This window comes from Aotus nancymaae, unplaced genomic scaffold (genome assembly GCF_030222135.1).
Source record: "Aotus nancymaae isolate 86718 unplaced genomic scaffold, 86718_ANA_hifiasm-v0.15.2.pri h1tg000008l, whole genome shotgun sequence".
In the NCBI taxonomy this organism is placed as follows: domain Eukaryota; kingdom Metazoa; phylum Chordata; class Mammalia; order Primates; family Aotidae; genus Aotus; species Aotus nancymaae.
This window is the reverse complement of record NW_026988419.1, coordinates 26,782,493-26,805,617: the sequence shown is the minus strand read 5'-3', so window position 1 is coordinate 26,805,617 and position 23,125 is coordinate 26,782,493. Positions and strand designations below refer to the sequence as shown.

The window sequence follows — 23,125 nt, the reverse complement described above, 5'->3', positions numbered from 1 at the left end:
TAGAAAGCAGTTCTCTGTCCTTCTAATTACAAACAAAATTAAAATAACATTGTTTCCAACTCTTCGACATGCTTCAATGATTGTGTGGTTGAAAATATGGAAAATAATGAATTAACTGTAGCGAGTCACAGTTAGAAGGCAGTTAGGGAGACACCTCTCTGCCTCCTGGTGTTGCAGAAGCTCTCTGCAGAAGAATGGTACCATCACCAACTTTGTCTATGTATATCACAGTGCTGGTAGCCAATTGAGTTAACTAGCAGTGAAAGAAGTTTCTGCACCCTGTCAGATATTCCCCAAGTATACAGAGTTCAGTAATTATCATTAGTTTTACTATCTGAGATTTTTAAAAGAAAATGAGTAGACATACCACAATTTAAAGTGTAGAATTATCCTTCAATACACATTTGCTTTGTGATTTTAATGGGAAACATGTCTAAAGTTTAAGCATTGGCTTCCTTTCTGTGTTGGAAAGATTGTCCTTCAGCACACACAGGAAACTATGCTCGACGTACCCAGGAGGCCTCTAGTACTCTGCTGACTGATGCTCAGCATCCCTTTGAAGCGCTCTTCACTGGATCATTTTTAGAATGCATCAGATGCAAGTCTCAGAATGATGCAAAATCATTGAGTCCTCTCATTCTTCAGTTAAAGAAGTAGTGTCACAGTTTCCTACCAAGAAAACCTACTATAAGGCATAATTATAGAAAATCAGAATAGCAGAGTAGGGCAGGAGCTGAGGAATGTTCTGCTTCAGCCTTTTGTTTTACATAAAAAGAAATAAAGACCCAAGTTTAGGGCATACACCTAGCTCAGAATGGGACCTACTCCTGTTCTTCAGTTCCCATTAGGGTATACACCTGGCTCAGAGTGGGACCTATAGCTCTGGTATACCATTATAGTCCTTATAAGAGTACCTGTGCCATAGTAAGTGGTCAGCAAATGTGAGTTATCACTTGTCATTATTCCTAGCGATAGAGCCCAAACAGAAACCTAGATGCCCTAACAATCCAGTGCTCTTCCGGAGGCACATATTTTGTATTTCCACATGGTATAGGGAGAAATATGTTTTAAGAAGTTGAGTTAAAATAAAGATAGTGGGCCAGGAGCGGTGGCTCACGCCTGTAATCCCAGCACTTTGGGAGGCCGAGGCAGGTGGATCACGAGGTCAATAAATCGAGACCATCCTGGTCAACATGGTGAAACCCCGTCTCTACTAAAAATACAAAAAATTAGCTGGGCATGGTGGCGCGTGCCTGTAATCCCAGCTACTCAGAAGGCTGAGGCAGGAGAATTTCCTGAACCCAGGAGGCGGAGGTTGCGGTGAGCCGAGATCGTGCCATTGCACTCCAGCCTGGGTAACAAGAGCAAAACTCTGTCTCAAAAAATAAATAAATAAATAAAATAAAGATAGTGACAGTCACAATACCAATTAATGTATACCTACTCAGCATACTCAGTACTCTGTGCTGAGTAAGTACTAGGCTAAGTACTGCATTTCTTAGCCCAGTACTGCATAGTCTGAGCTAAGTACTATATATTCATGATTTTTTTAAATCCTCACAGAGTTCTATGAGATTCACACTCTTGAGCATCTTCATTTGACATACAAGTTGGGGAAATTTCCCAGGGTCACACAATTAATAAGGCACTGAACTAGGTTATAAACCTTGTTTGACTTCAAAGACTTTCTTAACCTTTATTTTATTATTTATTTTAAATTTATTTTTCTTTCTTTTTCGTTCAGAGACAGGGTCTCTCTCTGTCACCCATGCTAGAGGGCAGTGATGCAATAATAGCTCACTGCAGCCTCAACCTTCTGGTCTTAAGCAATCCTCCTGCCTCAGGCTCCCTAGTAGCTCGGACCACGGGTGCATGCCACCACACCTAGCTAATGTTTTCAATTTTTTTAGATATGGGGGTCTTGCTATGTTGCCAGGCTGGTTCTAAACTCCTGGCCTCAAACAATCCTTTGCCATGGCCTTCCAAAGTACCGGAATTGTAGGTGTGAGCCACCGTGCCTGACCCATTACCCTTTCTTTCATACCAGGAATTGGCAAACTATTGCACACAAGCAATATCTGGCCATTCTTAACTTGTACAGTCTGCAAGTTAAGAATGTTTTAAGTATTTTTTAATGGTTGAAAAAAATTAAAAGAAGGGCAACATTCCGTGGCACATAAAAATTATGTGAAATTCCAATTTTAGTGTCCATACAGTTTTATTGGAATATAGCCATGCTCATTTATTTACATACTGCCTATAGCTGGTTTTGCAATAGAATGGTTGAGCTCAGTAGTTGTAGTGAAGGCTGCATGGGCTGCAAAACCTAAAACAGCTACTCTCTGGCCTTTATAGAAAACACTTGGTGGCCTTTGTTTTATACTCTTCCTTGGTGATTACATTTTATGACATTCCAATTGTTTAGGGCATAATTGTGGAATTTTTATAGGATCTGTCTCCTCATGTTCCTTGCCTGTTGGTTTGTTCCATATCAATTAACATATCAATCAGATCCTGAATAGTATGTATAAAAAGAGTTCAGCCTTAGATTGTGTCTTGTCTTTTTTTTTTTTTTTTCATAGACTGGGGAGTGATTTGTTCCTGGATACTGTGTGAGACTCTTAATGATAGCCTGTTTTTGTTTTTGTACTAACCATGGACTGCAGCTATTTGTGGTTTGCATGCATCTCACGTTCCTTTATTGAGCTGATTGTTTTTAAATCTCCAATTGTCTTACATGCAGAAATCACTCTATTTTCTTTCCTTTGTAGTGGTTTGTTGTCTTCTGATTATGTGGAGATTCACTACGAAAATGGGAAACCACAGTACTCTAAGGTATGGTTACCGGCGTCGGCAAGTCCTGTAGTATAAGTGTACTTGCAAAGTTGATCGATCACACTGCATTGTTTTGATGTCTCAGTAAAATCACCTGTGCTCTTTTACAATGATACTGTTTTTAGTGAGGAGAAATTTATTAAAATGTGCAAATGTTTGAGGTAACATTAGGTATTCGGGACAGATGATACTGTTTTTAGTGAGGAGAAATTTATTAAAATGTACAAATGTTTGAGGTAACATTAGATATTCAGGACAATAAGGAAATGTTTATTGTTTTGATTATAGATACAGTACCTTTTGTGATAGTATAAAGAGCTATACAGTTCCAAATCAGCACCTGAAAGTAGTCAGTAAAGAAGGACCAGGCTCATGGCCATCGAATCTGGATTAGAAGACTGGATGAACTGTTAGAATGACTCTTTGGTGCAAATGACTTTGCTGCCCAAGAAGGGCAGAGGACAGGTGGGGGAAGTGAGATTTAGGCAGTACTTTTTCTCTAGCCTTCACAACAATTCTATGAGGTGGATGTTACTATTCCTGCTCTACTACGGAAGAAATTAAGGAAGAGAGAGGGAAAATAAGCCTGCTTAAGGCCACTGAGCATTGAATATGAGGGTATTTGGGTATCTGGTTCCTTCATTTGGACATGAACTTTCTTATCTTCAGGGAGAATTAATAAAGAGGAAGTGGATTAGGATTAAAGCAAAAGAGGGATTATTTGTATATAAGAAACAGTGACCTCCATCAGTCAGGGTGAAGATCCCCAGAATGGCTACAGAAAGAAACTCTGACTTTTAGGGAGTAAACAAGTGCCACTGAACCTAGCAGTGTCCTCAGTGTCCTGGCTACCGGGGGCACAGGAAAGGAAACAAAGTGGGGAAACATCACTAGATTTGTTGTTTGTTTTTTTCCTAGATTGCTAACACATGTCAGCATAAAAGCAGCACCTTTCCCACGTGTGGACTTGTGCAGCATAGGTAACTGGGATTTTCAGTCTGATGGCCTCTCAGCAAATATTTATAGGTGTCCTTAATTATAAATACTTCCCAGGAGGCCCTGGCATTTCTCAGGCTTTATAACATTCCAGTTTACAGTGGGCATATTTGTAACTGGATGTGTTTTCCAGCCTTTGAGTTTTGTGCCACAGATTAAGAATTTAACATGTATCATTCTTATTAGTTGTCAGTTCTTGCCTTAGGTTGCATTTGGGGTTGTTGAATTTCCCTAAAAGTTAATGCTGTGGAAAGTGAGCAAAAAAGCTAAATCTAGTGCGGGAATGAGCTTCCTGGCATTTGTACAAACTGAAGCTTCTGTCAGCTGTGCCAGGAGCACTGCGGATGCTGAATCATGAGCCTGGAGTAGACAAGATTGCAGGGAACTTTATAGACTCAGCAAATGAGCCACCTTTGCAGGACACAGAAACCTGATCCAAACTTCTCACTAAGGCACTCAGTTACTTTTTTTTTTTTTTTTTTTTTTTTTTAAGAAACAGAATAGCTGATTGGCCTCCAGAGGTCATTTGAGGTCCCAAAAGGAGGCCTTATCATTAATAAGATGCTGCAAATCTGATATCAGTTGTAACTAAAACTTAAAATAAAAGGTATTTCAACTCTAGCAAAAGAAATTGTGTTCACTGCAGTTTGTTTTTGTGTTCACTGCTTTTCTCTCATTCATGACCCATTTTCTCCAAACAGCTCATACACCCAAACTTACATGCTTCATAGATAATGAATTAACAGTCTCTTTTTTATGTGTCTATATTTATGTATACATCAAGAAAATCCAAGATGATATGGTACACACTATTTTGTATCAGGATTTTAAAAATGTAACAAATTTTAAAATATTTTAGCATGTATTAAGTAATCTTCTAAACTTTTAATTTTTAAAAACTTCATAGTATTATTTCTAATTCATTTGTTATAATTTGTTTAAAAATGCCATGGTGATAGACATTTTGACTGTTTCCTATCTTTCACCATATGAATAACTTCAAGGAAAGGACTTCCAGATACATTTTGAACACATCCCTTATAATTGCTTCAGGATTAATTCTGAGAAAGGAATTTTCTGGGTCAAAGAGTTGGTACAATTTTTTTACACTCTCGTATATATTAACAGTTTTTCTTTCTGAAAGTTTGTATAAATTCATACTCTTACTACCATTACATACATATGTACATATATATGTATATTTTAAAGCATTTTTAAATAAACTTAATGAAGATTGTCTTTTATGCTGTTTCAGAAAATCTTTGTACAGAGTACCAGAAAAGGAAATTAATATGTAAGAATGGCTAGGTTAAATGTATTTTCACATATAATGCAGCCTTTTTTCCCCAAAAAATCTCAAACTATTTAGACAAAAGTACATGTACACAATGTATACACACACATAGACACACAATAATATCCACATAACTAAAGAACAGCCTATTTGGCTGTGAAGTTAAATATGAATGTGGACATGACATTGACAGTATCCCAGGAATTAGTTGCAACCATACTTTGAAAAGAGGATTGTCTAGGTTTTCCCATTTCACCACTACCAAGCCCCTCCCTCATTCCTGTTTCTCACTAAGAAAAGATTAATGTCTTGGCTTTTACTTTTATTGCATGGAAGTGGGTTAAAAGTGCATCTTTCCATGTGAAGTAAATTTAGGAGCTGGAGAGGTCAAAAAGAAGCATGTAATATAAATGCTAGGTATCAGTCCATGGATAAGGAAGAACTTTTGTTCTGCACTTGATGGAGCAATAGCTTTTGTTTAAGTTCCTGCCAGTGCTTTGCACATAATATATAATAAAACTATTTGGTTGATTTTTTTACTACTTTAAAAAGTAATTTATTTACTTTTTTTGTTTAAACGGATTTATTGGAATATAACGTGTATCATAAAGCATATAATTGTTTTTAGTATATCTACAGAAATTGTGCATCAACATAATGTAATTTTAGAATATTTTTATTGCCCCTTAAAGAAACCACACCACCTATTACCTATTAACAGTTGCTCTCCAATCTCTCTTTCACCAGCCATAGATAATCACTCATCTATTAATACTTCCTATCTCAATAGATTTGCCTATTCTGAACATAAATGAAATCTTATAATAGGTGAGCCTTTGTGACTAGTTGCCTTTTTTGTCCCAAGCTTTAATGAGATATAATTGAAAACTAGAAATTGCATATATTTAAGGTATATAACTTAAATTGTATATATAGGAATTATATGTATTGTACAAAACGTTGTGTTGATATATTTATACATTGTGAAATGGTCACCACACTCAAGCTAATGAACACACCCATCACCTCACATAGTTATCTTTTTTTTTGTAGTGAGAACATTTAAGATCCACCCTCTTAGCATATTTCAAGTACTGTATATAATACAGTATTGTTAACTGCAGTCACCATGCTGTCCATTAGATCTCCAGAACGCATTTGTCTTGTGTAATGGAAGCTTTGTATTCTTTGACCAACATCTCATTTCCCCTTCCCTTCAGTTCATGGCCACCACCATTCTGCTCTCTGCTTCTGTGAGTTAGATTATTTTAGGTTGGACATGTAAGTGAGATCATTCAGTATTTGTCTTTCTGTGCCTGGTTTATTACGCTTAACATAATGTCCTCTAGGTACATCCATGTTGTCACCAATGGCAGTATTTTCTTCTTTTTTAAGGCTGCATAATATTCCTTTATACTATATTTTCTTTATTCATTCATCTGTCAATAGACACTTGGACTGTTTTGATATCTTGGCTATTGTGAATAATGCTTGCAGCTATCATTATCTCTTTGAGACTGATATTTTATTTCCTTTCTATTTTTAATTCTCTGAGGAGCCTCCATACTGTTTTCCATAATGGCTGTCCCAATTTAAGTTCTTGCCAACAGTTTACAGGGATTCCCTTTCCTCCACCTCCTCCCCAACACTTGTTATCTTGTGTCCTTTTGATAATAGCCATCCTAACAAGTGTGACGTGCTAGCTCATTATGAGATGATTAGTGATGTTGAGCACCACTTCATGTACCTGTTGGCCATTTGTATGTCTGTGTCTTCTTTTGAGGTATATCTGTTCAAGTCCATTGCCCATTTTTAATGAGGTTATTTGTTTTCTTGCTGTTGAGTTGTTTGGTTTCCTTATATACTTTGTACTTTAAGTCCTTATCAGATGTATGGTTTGCAAATATTTTCTCCCATTTTGTAGGTTGTCTCTGCAATCTGTTGATTGTTTCTTTCGCTGTGCAGAAGTTTTTTAGTTTGATGTAGTCCTACTTGTCTATTTGTACTTCTGTTGCCATGCTTTTGATCATGACCAAAAAACTGTGGCCAGGACCAGTGTCAAAAGCTTTTACTTTATTGATTTGTTGACCAACTTTGCTGATAAGCCTATTTAAAATAAGTTAATTTTTAGCTTTTCAGTTCTTATAAAAGAGTAAACATCAATATAACACTATAAAAGTACTTTTCAAAATTAACATATTTCTGTTGTCTTTTTTTGGTGAGCTGTTAATGCGTATTTGTCAGTCTTGCTAATACTTTGTTTCTCTTCTGCTTTTAAAAGGAACTACCTCCTGACCAGCAGCATATGATGAATAGATAGATGAAGTGCCCCCATCCCAACTTCCCTCTACCTTTTTACTGTCATTCTTAGGTGGGGAAGGTGTCTTTTCCTAGGTCTCTTTTCTCACCCTGGCTTCTTCCTATTCCCTTGCTCATTTTTGCTCAGGGAAGGAAGAGCAGCTTGACTGCTGGGAGTATGTCTGTGCAGTCAGTTCCTCCCTCCTTTTTTTTTCTTTGTAGGATCCACCCTCCTATAGGAAGAGCATGCTCTCTTCACCTTTCTCCTCTCTGAATTGTACTGTGGCCACCCCCGTGTATGTGTGTGTGTGTGTGTGTGTGTGTGGCGGAAGTTAGGTTGTCCCACGTTGTCTCTGTCTGGGTAAGACTAGCTAACTCATGGGTGCAGCATTAGCAGGCCTATTAGATTCTCAACTAATCCTATCCTCCAGTATAGCGCTATAATAAATGAAGGTGACATTTTGATGTTTCAATTCTATGTCACCCTCTCATTTAATTTTAAACTTGGGTGTGCACCAATTCATACCCACCGTGTTGGCCAGGCTGGTCTTGAACTCCTGACCTCAAGTGATTCACCCACCTCAGCCTCCCAAAGTACTGGGATTACAGGCATGAGCCACCGCTCCCAGCCTGATATAGACAACTTTTAAAAAACAAAAAAGGAAAAAAAATACACACACACACACACACACACACACACACATTGATTTAGCTCTTACTGTGGCTTAGTTTAGATCATAGTTCCTGTTCTAGTTACTAGATATGTATCAGTGAACCAGATAAAGATCCCTGCCCTTATGGGTCTTGTGTTCTCGTCTCACTTTTATTCTTTTCTTTATCAGTATAACCACATCACCCTTTTAGAATGTTCTTTGTGCTTTCCTTATCAAATCATCATCACAGCTAAGGTCAAACTTGCTTCTAAGAGTGAAGGCTTTTTGGCAGGAGAGCATGGATTGTGGTCAGGTGCAGTGGGTCTCTGTGCATGTGGCTCCTGGCTAGGAGGTAGGGTTGATGCAGAGTGGAGGAGATTGGAGGAGTGAGTGTTCTGAAGACCCTGTCCAGTGTATGAGTAAGAGAGGGTGGGCTCTGCAGAAGCCCATCAGAGTCCCGCCAAGGTGCTGTATTGGAGCCAGGGGTATTTTCAGACACACAAGTCTGTCTTCCCTTTTCTGAGGTTTCCCCCCTTCTTTCTGCTTCTTTTCCTTTATTTTCCTCATTACCTCTTCCTTTAGTAATATTTAATGAAATTTTCAGACTATTTTTTTCTATTTTCCCTTCTTTTTTACTGCCTCTTAGCTTGCCATAATTGGGTTTAAAAATTCATGTTTGTGTGCTTTGTTTCTAACCAAAATGTTAGATAACTTGCAGTTTGTATTTTACTAAAATACACTCCTTTACTAAAAATGACTCTTTTGCTTCTGTATACACTAGAACTTTTTCCCTAGTCTTTGAATTAATAGCCAATTCTAAAAAACAGTTTCTTACCACTTCATAAATAATAAACAATTTAAGCAATAACAAGGAAAACATAACTATCCACACTAAATCACTTAAATTAGATCCAGGATTATCAGTTATTTGAATTTTGAGTATAAAGTTGAAATTATTATTAATCATTCAAAATATTGCCCTTCCTGGCAACATTCGGAGTACATTATAAAATGTGAAAGGAGCATGGGGTTAACAAAATACCCCAAGGAATCAAGATAGCAGACCACAGTAGCTCCTCACAAAACTATTTTAAGTTTGAATAGTATAATTTATATGAACTATTAAAAATTTACATAGCGTTGGTACAGCCAAACTGTTCTAATACTTTATTAATTAAACTACTGCAAGAACATTTTCTTCCATTAAATTTAATGAAAGTAAATAATTAAACAAATTAATAATTTGTGTGTTTGGTTTGCAAGTTCCCCAATTCTCCAAAATTATTTTTTTCATTTCCTTATTCTGTAGTAATCAAAGTCAAGTATACATATCCAATTATAGGTATCTTTTTTCTATTTCTCATTTGTTGTCAGCTCATTGATTTTTAAAATAGTTTAGCGTATCCTAGTAGTTGATAAGCTTGAAGTATTTAAAGATATGTATATAGAATACTCAGAATCAATATATATAGTGTCATAGTTTTATTGTTATATTCAGAACCTCGATATCATAATATACATATTTTCTAGTTAAGGCCTGTGTAGTTTCCTTTCAAATGTTTATCCAGATTTTCAGGAATAGATTGAAAATGTCAGTGCGTGGTCACAATGGATGTCCAGGTTTTTGGGATTTTCATAAACAATAAAGAACTGGCTGATGGAACTTTACTATGCAGATGAAATAATTAAACAAACACAAAGGTGGGGCGATTTTAAAACCAAATTGAAACTATTGGTTCTATTTCCACTAAAGTGAGTAGAATCCAACATTTTCTGTTATTATTATCATTATTATATTTTGTAGAGGCGGGATCTCACTACATTGCCCAGGCTGGTCTAAAACTCCTCCTGGGCTTAAGCAATCCTTCCTCCTCAGCCTCCCAAAGTGCTAGGATTACAGGCATTAGCCATCACGCCTGTCCAGTTCCTGTTATTAGATTCGTAATACCAGGGAACCAGGTATCTTTCCCCCTACAAATTGTTATCACTAGAGTCACAAGGTTATTACCCCCAGCCATTTCTGGTTAGGATGTGTTTAAAAAGATGAACAAGGCTTCAGTGTGTCAATATATGAAGAGCAACCTGGTAGGTTCCAATGGGATTCTGAGCTTGGAGACCTTCTGGAGCAGAATTATTATTTGACCGTGATCTGGCTTGTGGAGTGTTCAGCTGTGCACAAGTAGCGGGCTAAGAAAGGTAGGGAGCATACTAGGATTTTTAATTTCCTGTGACAAGCCAATAACTTCCACTTATCAGATACTCCATTTTTGTTAAATTTAATTAACTGACAGTTTTGGATCTGAAAATTCTGATGTCTGTAGGGATGCACAGAAACTTGTGTCATGGGCTGAACTGAGCTCTCTTTGGTTCTGCTTGCTGCCATTTGCCAAGTCACAGGTCTGTGACCCACTCCTAGGTGGTTGGGACCAGCCCTCTAATTGTCTGAGGTCTTCCTAACTGGAGAAAGAAACATGGACTTGAGAACCTGAAGATGTGGGAATCAATTTGTTATTTTGTTATTTTTAGAAGACCCTTTGGCACTTTGTCTTTGTCCCCCTATGGGTACATGGAGACAACAGTCACTGTGAGGTAATGGTTGTTGAAGATGGCTAGATCCCTGGGTGGAAGGCACCCCTGGAGCTGACTGTGCAAAGTCATAATGGCCAATGCCCTCTAGAAGTGGGCTCCCTGCACTGGCCCACTACTGTTATGCTTGGCACCCAGGAGGGATTGCTCCTTCTCTCTCAAGATTTATTTTATATGAAATAAGATGTTACTTTGCAGTGGTCTGAAGTGTTACCACATAGTATTTTTCCATAATACTTTTTAAAAAAACTTGGCATAAATTTAGTAATAAAAGCTCAGAAAATCTTCTCATACTACTGGTACTAATACTAAATTGGAAGCTGCCAATTTGCTTATAATGCTTAATATAACTACACAATTTAGCTATTAAAACTTTCTTATGATGATAAAATCAGAGATTGGATGTCACCTGCCGTTTCATTTAAGGTTCAAAAATACAGTGATGCAAGGCCAGGCACAGTGGCACATGCCTATAATCCCAGCTACTCAGGAGGCTGAAGCACAAGAATTGCTTGAACCTGGAGGTGGAGGTTGCAGTGAGCTGAGATCATGCCACTGCCCTCCAGCTTGGGTGACAGAGTGAGACTGTCTTAAAAAAAATAAAAGAAGAAAAGAAAAGCAGCCCTTTACTGTACACACACACACACACACACACACACACACACACACACACACACACACAGTTGATCCTTGAACTGCACAGGTCCCCTTATATGTAGACTTTTTTCAACCAAACACAGTATTGGTGGGATGCAAAATCTGTGTATATGGAGAGCTGTCTTTTCACGTATGTAAGTTCCACAGGGCCAACTGTGAGACTTGAGTATGTGCAGATTTGGGAATATGTAGGGGTTCTAGAACCAATCCCTGACTGTATAAATATATATTTATCTCTGTTTTCTCACAACAACACACCTAAATAACAGGGGATTAAAAAGGACATGAACCCACCAAGACAAAGACAAGAGAAGAGAAAAAAAGTAGGTGAGACATATCCATAAAATTTCAGGAGATGGAAAGTGAATGAGGGGTGACTTTTAGCTTTGAGCTTTTCATGCTCTGCTAAGTTTGTTTGGGGGAAAACCAAGAAGAAACAAGTCAACTTACATCACTTATCCCAGAAAGGCAGAAATGAAAGCATCTGAAAAAACAAAAAGTTGGTTGAAAGTAGATGTAGAGTAGTTAAGTCCCCAATTTACTGCCTACCCCATGCAGCCAGATAACCACACAGGAAGTCAGGGACTTCCTTAGTCTGGTAGGAGCTCATGTGCAGAATACACCTAAACAATGAATATAGAGTTAACTAAAACTGGTGATACGCATTAGAATGTATTGGGGGTGAGAGGGGTTTTCAAGATTCTATATTAGGAAGGTAATTTCTAAAATGGAATCAGTCAGAACATAGAAGTATAAACATTCAAAATATGTAGGCAAACACCAGAAGAAACAGCTTAAAAAGTTAAAAATGGTTGCTTTGGAGGTAGAGGGGAAAGAGGGACAAAGGAAACAGCTGTGTGTGTTTTTTTTTAAATTTGTAGTTATTATTTGACTTTGAAAACTACATTTATATTTTGTTTCTAAGATTTTTTTAAGTTAATTTTCAAAGGTAAGGAAACAAATAAGATTTTGTATAGTTTTCCATAAAAAATGATTATAAACAACACTTCTGGAGTCTCTCCTCAGTCAAGTGGAAGTCCTTATTCCATAACAGCATTTGAAATACCTATACTCCTATAATACATACTTAAGAAATATGGGGGATGGATGCAGCAAACCACGATGGCACGTGTATACCTATGTTACAAACCTGCACGGTCTGCACATGTACCCCAGAATTTAAAGTATAAATAAATAAATAAATAAATAAAATGTACAAAGAAAAAATTTTTTTAAAGGAATGTATGTTTTACTAATTACATTGGTGTCATTCTTTTTTAAAACCTTTTCTCCTTCATTCAATTTAATACACACATACTTGTTATAGAAAAGTTGAAAAATTGCCCAGTCTTATTTGCAACTTCATTTAGGAGTTTCTAGGGTTATTAATACAGTGCACATATATGCCCATCCTTACATTTCTTTTTGCTTTTCGGAAGCACCCAAAGAATTAATCATGATGTATAAAATACAACCAATCAATCAATTAAACCTTCTGCTTTCCAGGGCGGAGAGCACTGTTACTACCATGGAAGCATCAGAGGCATCAAGGACTCCAAGGTGGCTCTGTCAACCTGCAATGGACTTCAGTAAGTGGGAATCTCATTGGTGTTTTGTTCATTTACCCTCTTCAGTTTCTCTTTTATGGATATATATTTTAGTGACTCTTCTGTGCCAGTGCTGTGTTATGGACTGCCTATGGAGTGGTGCACAAGGAGGGCAATGTCCCTGTTTTCTTGGACACTTAGTGTTTGCAGGAGATGCAGAGATCAACCAAATGATTACATAGATGAATGCTTAATTACCATGTGCTAAGAGCTGTAAAGGGGAAGGACGGGAGCTTGTGGAGTGGCAAAACCTAGTCCAGGAAGGTTTCCCAGAGGTGTATTACAGAGGACATATCAGTTAGACCTACAGCTAGACTTGAGATCAGTAGGCTGTAGATCTAAGAAACTTAGACCTAACAGTAAGTTGGAGTTAGCCAGGCAAGGGTGAGTGACAAAGAACAGAGTTCTCACATTGACCTAGGGGTGGGCTCTAACAAAATCGTGTGTTGGCACCTTTTAGACCTGAACACAGTAGCACCTTATATAAAGATTTAGTTTTGGCCATCTGATGACAAAGAATCTTGAAACTTTTTGCATTTTTTAAAAAATCTTACGTCTCTGAAAATTAAATGTAATTTGTATGACATAGAGTCAGACTACTTGATGGCAGTTCAGAATTGACAAGCATAAAGATACCTCTGTTTGCTTCTTCAGAACCAGATAGTTTTAGATTATTCTTATGTGTAAAAGATCTGTTTTCTTACAGATGATATTGAATTTGCATAACTAGAAATTTGTATAGTTGTACATGGTTCTGGAATAATAACTTTAGAGACTGCCATTGAGTGAATAGTCTTCTCCCAGAGTAATTTCCTAGTCTATGTGTTGAATTTCAAACATTAGTTATAGCCTCCATGCTTCCTAGTAGAGTGCTGGGGCCACAGTGGGACTCCATGCAGATATGTGAATTACATTTGAGACCATGTAAAGGGATTTGTTCAGTTATACTCTTTATTTTGAAGACACAATAATGAAGCTCACTTGCTGTTTCTTGCCATTTACTATGTTTGTTTATTCCATCCTTGTGTGGTTTCTTTTGTGCTAGTGGCATGTTTGAAGATGATACCTTCGTATATATGATAGAACCACTGGAGCTGGTTCATGATGAGGTGAGTTTATGCCATCAGATGCGTGATAGTATTCTTCTTTAGCAGCATCTTTGCCTTTGAGCAGAAAAAAGAAAAGAATGTAGATTTCAAAGTGCATTTGCACATGTTACCTTATTTCAAACTTAGAATGATATCCTGAGTTTTGAAGTTTAAGTTGCCCATGCCAGGCCCACGTACCAGTAAGGGATCATAAGAAGCATCAAACATAGGTTTTCTGAAGCAAATCCTAGTCCTTCCCAGTCTATGAAAAGAGCAGAGAGGATATTTTGGTTTTTTACTAGCCAGCCTGTTTAGTTTAAACTAGCTTTCATAAAAGTCATTATACAAAAAAGATACTTGTAGACACATTTATAGGAGCACAATTTGCAATTGCAAAAATATGGAACCTGCCAAATGCCCATCAATCAATGAGTAGATACAGAAAATGCGAGCTATAAACACACATACACACACACACATGCGCACGCGCACACACACACTGGAATATTACTCAGCCATAAAAAGAAATGAAATAATGGCATTCACAGCAATCTGGATGGAATTGGAGACTATTACTATAAGTGAAGTAACTCAGGAGTGAAAAACCAAACATTGTATGTTCTCAACCGTATGTGGGAGCTAAACTAAGAGGATGCAAAGGCAAAGTCCGATACGTTGGACTTTGGGGACTCAAAAGGATGGCAAGGTATGAAAGACTACACATATTTGGGTACACTGTACACTGCTTGGGTGATGGGTGCACCAAAATCTCAGAAATCACCATTAAAGGATTTATTCATGTCACTCAACACCACCTGTTCTCCCAAAACCTATTGAAATTAGAAAAAAAATAGCTTTCATTTTTACTGTCATCTTTAGAGAATTGTGTGACTATAAGAATGTACTTAACTTTTATGAACCTGAGAAGCTTTTTTTTTTTTTTTTTTGAGACAGAGTCTCGCTCTGTCACCAGGCTGGAATGCAGTGGTGGGATCCGAATTTGAGAATCTTTAGTGGAGAAATCTGTGGGCTGAACGATGGTTACATTATAGAATACTTAGTTTTCTTTACAGATACAGAAGAAAATAATGTTTAGAGCACAAACCAGTGATTTAGACAAGAAATCATATACTCTTTCTTATAGTGTTAGAATAGAATAGAATACATTTGCGAATAGAATACAACCAAATTTAAAATTTGACATATATTCAGTACATATTGTATTGAGGGCTTACTACAAGCTGGGTATTATTTTATGTTCTGGGGATACTAAATGAGTAATTATGTATGGTATGTTAGATACATAGTATTTAGGTAGTGATACATATAGCTAAGTGTATACATGGTAAGGAGAAAAAGTGAAGCTAGAAAGGTAGAGAGTTAAATTTTTATATACATACTGTTCAGGGAAGGCCACCAAGAGAAGACAAGCTGTGAATGAAGAACTTAAGGAAATTAGAGAGCTGGAAGAACATTCTAGGAAATGAGCAAATACAAAGGCCTTGAGGCAGGAGTGTGCCTAGGGTGTTCTAGAAACTTTGAGGAGCCTGACGAGGTTGAAGAGGAGTGAACAATGGGGAGAATGGTAGGAGATGAAAGTACTACCAATGGTAGGAGCTGAAGGCACTGAGAGGTAACAGTACAGAAGTCAGATCAGTGAAAAGAACTCTAGCAGGAAAATAATATTTTGAGAGTGATAGAGTCAGAATATTATAATTATTTGATGAGGAACAGAAAACATTTTTTATCTTTAGGGATTTCAAATTTAGATAAAATAAATTTTGAAACAGCTAATAGTCATGTAGCCTACTGATAGTAAAAGCTGAACAGACAAACTTCTATTTTCTTGGTTATGGCAATGTACATTTGAATATGGGATAAATTTCAATGTTGAAGAAGAAAAGTTTGAAAGGGTTGATGTTTGAATAAACCTCTGTCATTTTTCAACTAGTAACTATAAAAATTATTAGATAATGAAGACAGCCCACTCAGATAAAGACATTTTGATTCAGTAAAATATTTTTTCTTACTCCAGTAAGGACAGGTAATATGTGTACAGCAAAATTATTTGACTTATTCAGCAAAAACTCTGACTTTGATTTGTGACTTTGATTAATGGCCCTGGTATCTTAAAAAAAATCCAGAAAGAACAAAACATAGAATCTCAAATAATAACTATTTAAGCTTTAGAATTTTTTAAATGTATAAAATGAGATAATTTTTTAATGCATTCATAGTAAGGTGATTTTGTAGATTTGGTGAATTAATAAATGTAGGTGACAGTGTCTATTACACTGTAATAAGGATTTATAAATATAAACTATTGTTATAATGTTAAAAGCAATGGGTTTACATTGTTTACTCATGATCATATTATTCAGGACCTGATTGTTACAGGCAAATTGCCTTCTCTTTGCCTTCCTTCCTACTGCCTACTTCTTGTTCATGTAATGATTTGTCCTCATCCACACTATGGGTAGGGGAAAGGAATGGTGCTTGAAACTTTAAATTAGTTGTTTTTTTAAGTTGTGTTGCTGATCCCATTGTGAATTTTGTTACTTTCTTTTCACCTTTTATCAGAATTTATAGCTTACTGTAATTAATTTTAGATCTTTTTTATGTTTAATTTATTATTGTTGATTTTAGTATGCTTTGTGATAAGTAATATGGGTGGGATATTTCTCATGAGAATTCATGTTTTCTCTCAATTAATAAATGAATAGCAAAATGTTATAAGTCTCATATAACCTATTAAGAAGTTTCTTTTTTATAATTTTTTCTGATTATAAAACTAATACATTATAGAAAATTTAGAAAAGCAAAACAATTAATTATAGTAATTATCAGTTATCCTGTCCCCCAAAGATAACTTCTTGTCATGTTTCAGAGTATGTTCTTTCAGTTTTTCAATAATATAGTCCCATATATTTTAAAAAATAAATTGGATCATTATTTTATAATATAATTTTAAGACAATGACATAGCTCTCTGAGCCTTAATATCTTTATTTGTAAAATAGGGATAAACCATGTGCTTTATGGGGCCTTGTGAGGAATAAATTAAGTAATGTGTACATTAACAGTACCTGGTACATACTATGCACTCAGTAATGGAAGCTAGTAGTAATAAGAATAATGGTAATAGGCATACCTGAAAGTGTAATTTCTAGGGCAAAAGATATAAATGTTTTCACGTTTGTTGATAGACCTTGCTAAATTTCTCTCTCAAACTTCGCTACCAGTTTCCTCTCACCAGCAAGGCGTGAGAGTGCTTTTTGCCTTGCAACTATAATTAACTATAGATACCATAATTTTTAAAACTTCATCAGCTTTATGGCAAAAGTTGTTGCTTCATTTTTTAAAAAAAATTTGCGTGTTGAAGGGATATGAAAGCTTTCGGCATGTTTTTGCATATTTATTGACCTTTTGTGTTACTTGTTGATTTTCCATTTGTAGCTTTGAAGCAAGCTAAGATTTAAGAATAACTATAATAACACTATGCTTTTATCTAAACTGGGCAATTAGATGATACTCTTTTATTTAAAACTAAGATTTCAATAAGACATATACCTTTCACTTTTGATTGCTAAAAGATTGACATATAAATATTCCCATTTTAGGAAGGACATTAGAGAAAGTTCTAACACTGTTTCATAGAGACTTGTTCACATCTTGCTTTCTAAATTGCCTACAATCATTTTGTTTCAGAAAAGCACAGGTCGACCACATATAATCCAGAAAACCTTGGCGGGACAGTCTTCTAAGCAAATGAAGAATCTCAGTAAGTTTTAATTAAAATAGTGGTTATATTTTATGTAGTAGGAGCTGTTACTTGGTGGAACTCAGTAGATATACAGGCTTGTTGGAAGTGAAATTGGTCTGATATGTCTGGGGTGAACATCGTGGATCAGCACTGGAATGAATGGTGGCTCTCGTGTAAAGAAGCATGGAGAGTCACTTCCGATGCAAAGACTAAAACATGAAGCCTGTGAGTAAAGCTGCCTTGGGAACCAGAAAGTGTGGCCAAATTTAGTAGAGTGATTTACAGTGAGGCTCATCCTGAAATTTTCCTGGCAGTTTGCTGCTCTTGAGCCAGCTTGTATTGCCTCCCTCTCATGCTCTGCTCCAGACGCATCTTAAGTATGCTAATGTTGGCAGAAGCTTCTTTTGGATTGTTGGGGCATGCGATCTTATTTCTGTATATTACTGCCAAAAATCCTTAATAATTTATGTGAAAGCTAATGCCATACATTATTTTGAATGCTAATATCATACATTATTTTGAATGCTAAAATGAATTAGGCATAGTAGAATTCTTTCAAATTTTCAGATACTGTTAAGTGGTTGTATGTCAAATAGACATCTTCTAAATGAATCTTGAACATTATGTTTTCATGATGTTTGGAACAAAATTACATTTGAACTATCTTTGTGGTCATAAGACTGTGAAATATATAATGATCAGTGTGCTTTTTTTTCACCTTTAGTTTGACATATATTATCAGTACCACTATTTCTTTATGTAATATTTTAAAACATACTCCCATTGAAATAAGCATAAAATTTTGATGCTCATTTTTCTTTTACACAGCTATGGAAAGCAGTGACCAGTGGCCCTTTCTATCTGAATTACAGTGGTTGAAAAGAAGGAAGAGAGCAGTGAATGTGAGTGTGCCATTGAGCCTCAGGTGGGGCTATTTTACTCAGTGAAGTCGTGTGCCTATCATCACACAGTATCTAAGTGTACCTAAAACAGTTTAAATTTGGGGGACTGTTGTTTAAAAATGAAAACAATAAACAAAAAACCCTATGATTTGAGCCTTATCAACACACTGCTTTTTATTCATCTCTTTCTGTTAGTGATTCAAACTGATTACGGTAGTCTCTGAACCCTGATGTCATCTAAAGAATGTGTTGTTTTAGCTCTATTTTCAAAGTGTTTTCTGATGATAATTGCAGTGCATTTTATTTTCTATTTAAAGTACAGCAGACTTTTTTTCTATATGGCTTATATAGCATCATATAAAACATTTCTGTTAATAAAAAAAGTAGGGAGAGGAGTTAGGTTTTGAAATGTTGGCTAATCATGCTTATTTATGTTTCTTTAAAGTTAAAAACTCTGTTACACCAAATTTTAAAGCTGTATGTGTTTTTCAGAACACAATGAATTTATTTGACTATTAGCAATATAGCTTTCTATAATGCAAAACAGTTTCTAAATAAAAATCACATAATTGTATAATCAGCTACATTGTATACTTCACATGTATTGATAAATGTATATAGGCTTTGTAACTGAAATTATGTTTCTGGTCTTTTCATAGTAGACTAGAAAGCTGTAATGATGGGGACTGTTTAGTAATTACATGGTGACTGCTGTGACACAGAATTAATTCCACAGCTTATAGATTACATGGTAATTTACTAGATAACTTAATGAGTAATTATAGTAGAAATTGCACATTTTAGATGATGTTTTGCTGAGTGTATTTTTTTGTGAAAAAAATAGACCACCAGCCATCAAAAACTTAGTTCCAGGTTAAATTGTCCTCCCTTTTATGAAACTCTTATTATGATAATTATGGACACATTTATTATATATTATATAAATTATCATTATAAGATCTCTTTTGGCTCATTCATGAAGATGTGGTTGGTAATAAGAAGTTTTATGATGGCTGCTGTTCTTTCACTACAGTCCACCCCATCAAAGGTAGAGTGATGAATGACTATGTACATAAAGAAAAAAGAGCCACCATTATGATTTTCCAACTATGGAAAAGAAATAAAAGTCCAAATGAAGGCTAAAATACTTATTCTTAAAGGATTATCTAGTATAATGAAAATTTAGAAGACTTTAGAATATAATAATTGGCAATATTTGTTCCTTTGAAAAGTTGTGCAATTAAGAATTAGTATATTATTTTTAGAATTTCACTCCAGTGAGTTAATGTTTCTATTTGAATATGTTGATATCTGTATCAGATATACCTGGAAGTAATTATAACTTATGCTGTTCTTATTAAATGAGTTTTACATAGATTTTCATTGAAGTTTTAAATAAATATGAATATTTTACCACATTTTAATGTGAAATTGAGATTCATTTGTTTTAACAGAATTATGCTATAATTTTTTTCTAGAATATTTTTACATATAAAAACCATATACAAACAACATGACTGTTTTCTATGTAGATAAGTAAATACTTTAATAATAAAATATAGTTATTTTCTAAATACTTGAATATGTACCCATATTTTATGATCACTTTTTTTTGTTTCCCTAACCAAGTTTCTTCTAAGGTATTTGTAAAGTAGGCAGCAGAGAGTTGTTCTGAATTCAAAGTCTTATCTACACCTTAACAGTGAGCACTAGAGAGATTTTATGTCAATCACCATTCTGACCATGTATTTTTATTTTCCATAGCCATCACGCGGTATATTTGAAGAAATGAAATATTTGGAACTTATGATTGTTAATGATCACAAAACGGTAAGAATATGGAGTAAATGGGTTTTAGACCAGATAGCTTACTTAAGAAAGAATACATTTTACTTTATATTTAATCATTATTCTTTACTTATTAACCCCAAGATATTCAGACGTATTAAGTGACTTGATTTATTTGTTGGTGTTTGGAGACTCTGAGTTTTACAGAATTTTCACAACTTTAAACTTTCCTTATGTTTAATAACGATTGTAATTAATAGATTTAGCTATGTGGCATCTTTTGTTTGTCTTTATTTAAAATTCTTATTCTCTACTTTTCTTCATCTATGTATTTGGTCACTGCTTTCTAATTTTATTTTATGCTTTTGTCCTGCTAATATGTTATTATTTCTTACTAATTAATTATGATTGTGGTAGATATAATTGTAGGGGGTAAACATATAAAATAAAGATTTATCTAAAATGAGTATCTTTGATGATTTATCTTCTTTAAATATTGGAAAGATGAATAATCTTGTGTTACTTCTGTAGAAGTAAAATGTGATTGAATATGTCATTTCAGTAACAAATTTAAAAGATACATGAAAAACATTCACTGTTACTCATTTTCCCCTCTTGAAGATACAATAGAAAACTCTGTTAACTATACTTAACCATTTCCTTTATAACATTACTTGCCTGAAGCCCAGAAGAGTCTTGGTCAGTAGGCTGTGTGTTAGTACACCCAATACTAGTGGTATGCTGGTAAATTTTAACACCTACCTCTCTTGATTTATAATGTTTGCTGATATCTGTGGTAAAAATACTCCCACCATAGCTGATTTCAAGCTATCAAAGTAAGATCACTGATGAGGAATTTGGAGAGGCTGTATCTAGTTGGCTGTTGTGATCTGATGGGAGCTGGCTCACACAACCACTGCCACACTCCCCAGACTGTTTAGGCCAGTTATAATCTCTGTTGTTGTTATGTGATTGAACTTTAAAAGTTGTATACATTAAGGCAAAAAGTACTTGTTTTTATCAAAATAAAGTTGCATTTCTGAAAGACTGTATGTAGATGAGAATCTTTTAAAAAAATGCATAGAAGTCAGGTATTAGTGACAAACTCATGAAAGATTGGAGCAAATATTGAGATTGCTTTGCAGGTGTCTTTAAGTCCTTGTTTTACTTTAAGGAAACCAAAATTAGATTAGCAGACTATGTGATGAGGTTGTGCTTCATGCTAAAATAATGTGAAATTCTAATTAACAGAACCTACTCAGAGAAGGCCTTGAAACCATAAATTTAAAAAAATGGTACCTTAATTTATATTTAAACTTTTAAGTTTCTACTTTAATGGATATTTTCCATTAACAGTTTGTGTTGAAAATAAAGTTTTCCAATAGAATACCTCTTACTTTTGTATGCAGATTTATTTTCTGTTACAGTTGCCTTTAAATACATTGCTTGAGATGTTAGTAAGAAGCAGAATTTATCAGAACACGTATAATTTAAGAGAGGTTCTTACAGGTGGAAAGGAAAGCCAGATGTGTAGGCAGTCGTTTTAGACAATAAAGCCTACAATACGAGTTTCTGAAGGACCTTAATTTGCTTGAAACCCCAAGATAGGTTTTTTATCTGAATTATTTTTGTTTATTGGAACATTGAGATTTTTTCCTCAGTTGATTCTCAATCTTGAGCATTGTAGCATGTTGTGAAATTATGGCTTTTGAAGCCTAAGCTTTTTTCAACATCCATTATATAAATACTTTTAGAGTAGTGAAAATAATAATTAAGATATATACAATGTCTTTGAATGCACAAAGTGCGTTCTCAAATAGCTGTTAATCTATAGAATCCATTCTCAAACCTTTATTTGCAATTCCAAATCTCTTGTTCTACAATACTGTTATCAGGAAAGTACATGAAGTTATCAATCAAAAGAGCAAATCTCAGTAACTGTGCGAAATAGGAAACAGTTACTATTAACTGTTAATTACAATTAGACAGTTACAATTTTTTGGTAATTTTTAAAACAATGTGTTTTTAAAATTTAATTTGTATTCCTTCTCAATGGTAAACATTTAAATAATCTTGTTCTTATGAATAATAAAATAGCATACTTCTTAAAATATTGTTTTATATATAGAAAATTTCTACACACTGTCATATGTTCTGTGATAAAGTTCCTTATTTAGGCTGTCAAATCTTTTAAGGGTAAGTCTTGATAATTCATTTTATTATTGTTATTATTATTATTATTTTGAGATAGGTTCTCATTCTGTCACCCCAGACTGGAGTGCACTGGTGCAATCTCAGCTCAGTGCCCTGGGCTCAAGTGATCCTCCCATTTCAGCCTCCTGAGTAGCTGGGACATATAACCACACCTGGCTATTGTATTTTTTTTTGTAAACACTGGATTTTGCCATATTGCCCTGGCTGGTGTTGAATTCCTGTACTCAAGCAATCCATCTGCCTCAACCTCCCAAAGTGCTGGGATTGTGGGCATGAACCACCATGCCCGGTCTATTATTATTATTATTAAATGGGTGAGAAGTAGGCATGATATGGTCATCTGTTTTTGAAACAAGAAAAAGGAATTGTAATTCATAGTGATAAATTTGGAGGAAATAGATATTCAAAGCGGAAACAAGACCGCATGCTGTGGCTGACACCTGTA

At 35.2% G+C, this 23,125-nt stretch overlaps 1 protein-coding gene across 4 annotated transcripts in view; it reads left to right on the top strand.

Annotated features, from left to right (window-relative positions):
• ADAM23 (ADAM metallopeptidase domain 23) overlaps positions 1-23,125 on the top strand; it is a 190,703-nt gene that overhangs the window by 98,922 nt on the left and 68,656 nt on the right. For all 4 annotated transcript variants that reach the window (XM_012446320.2, XM_012446321.2, XM_012446322.2 and 1 more), the window contains exons 4-9: positions 2,772-2,835; positions 12,826-12,908; positions 13,972-14,035; positions 17,722-17,794; positions 18,605-18,678; positions 20,443-20,508. In XM_012446320.2, coding sequence (XP_012301743.1) covers positions 2,772-2,835; positions 12,826-12,908; positions 13,972-14,035; positions 17,722-17,794; positions 18,605-18,678; positions 20,443-20,508 — 424 coding nt within the window. The remainder of the gene's footprint in view (positions 1-2,771; positions 2,836-12,825; positions 12,909-13,971; positions 14,036-17,721; positions 17,795-18,604; positions 18,679-20,442; positions 20,509-23,125) is intronic.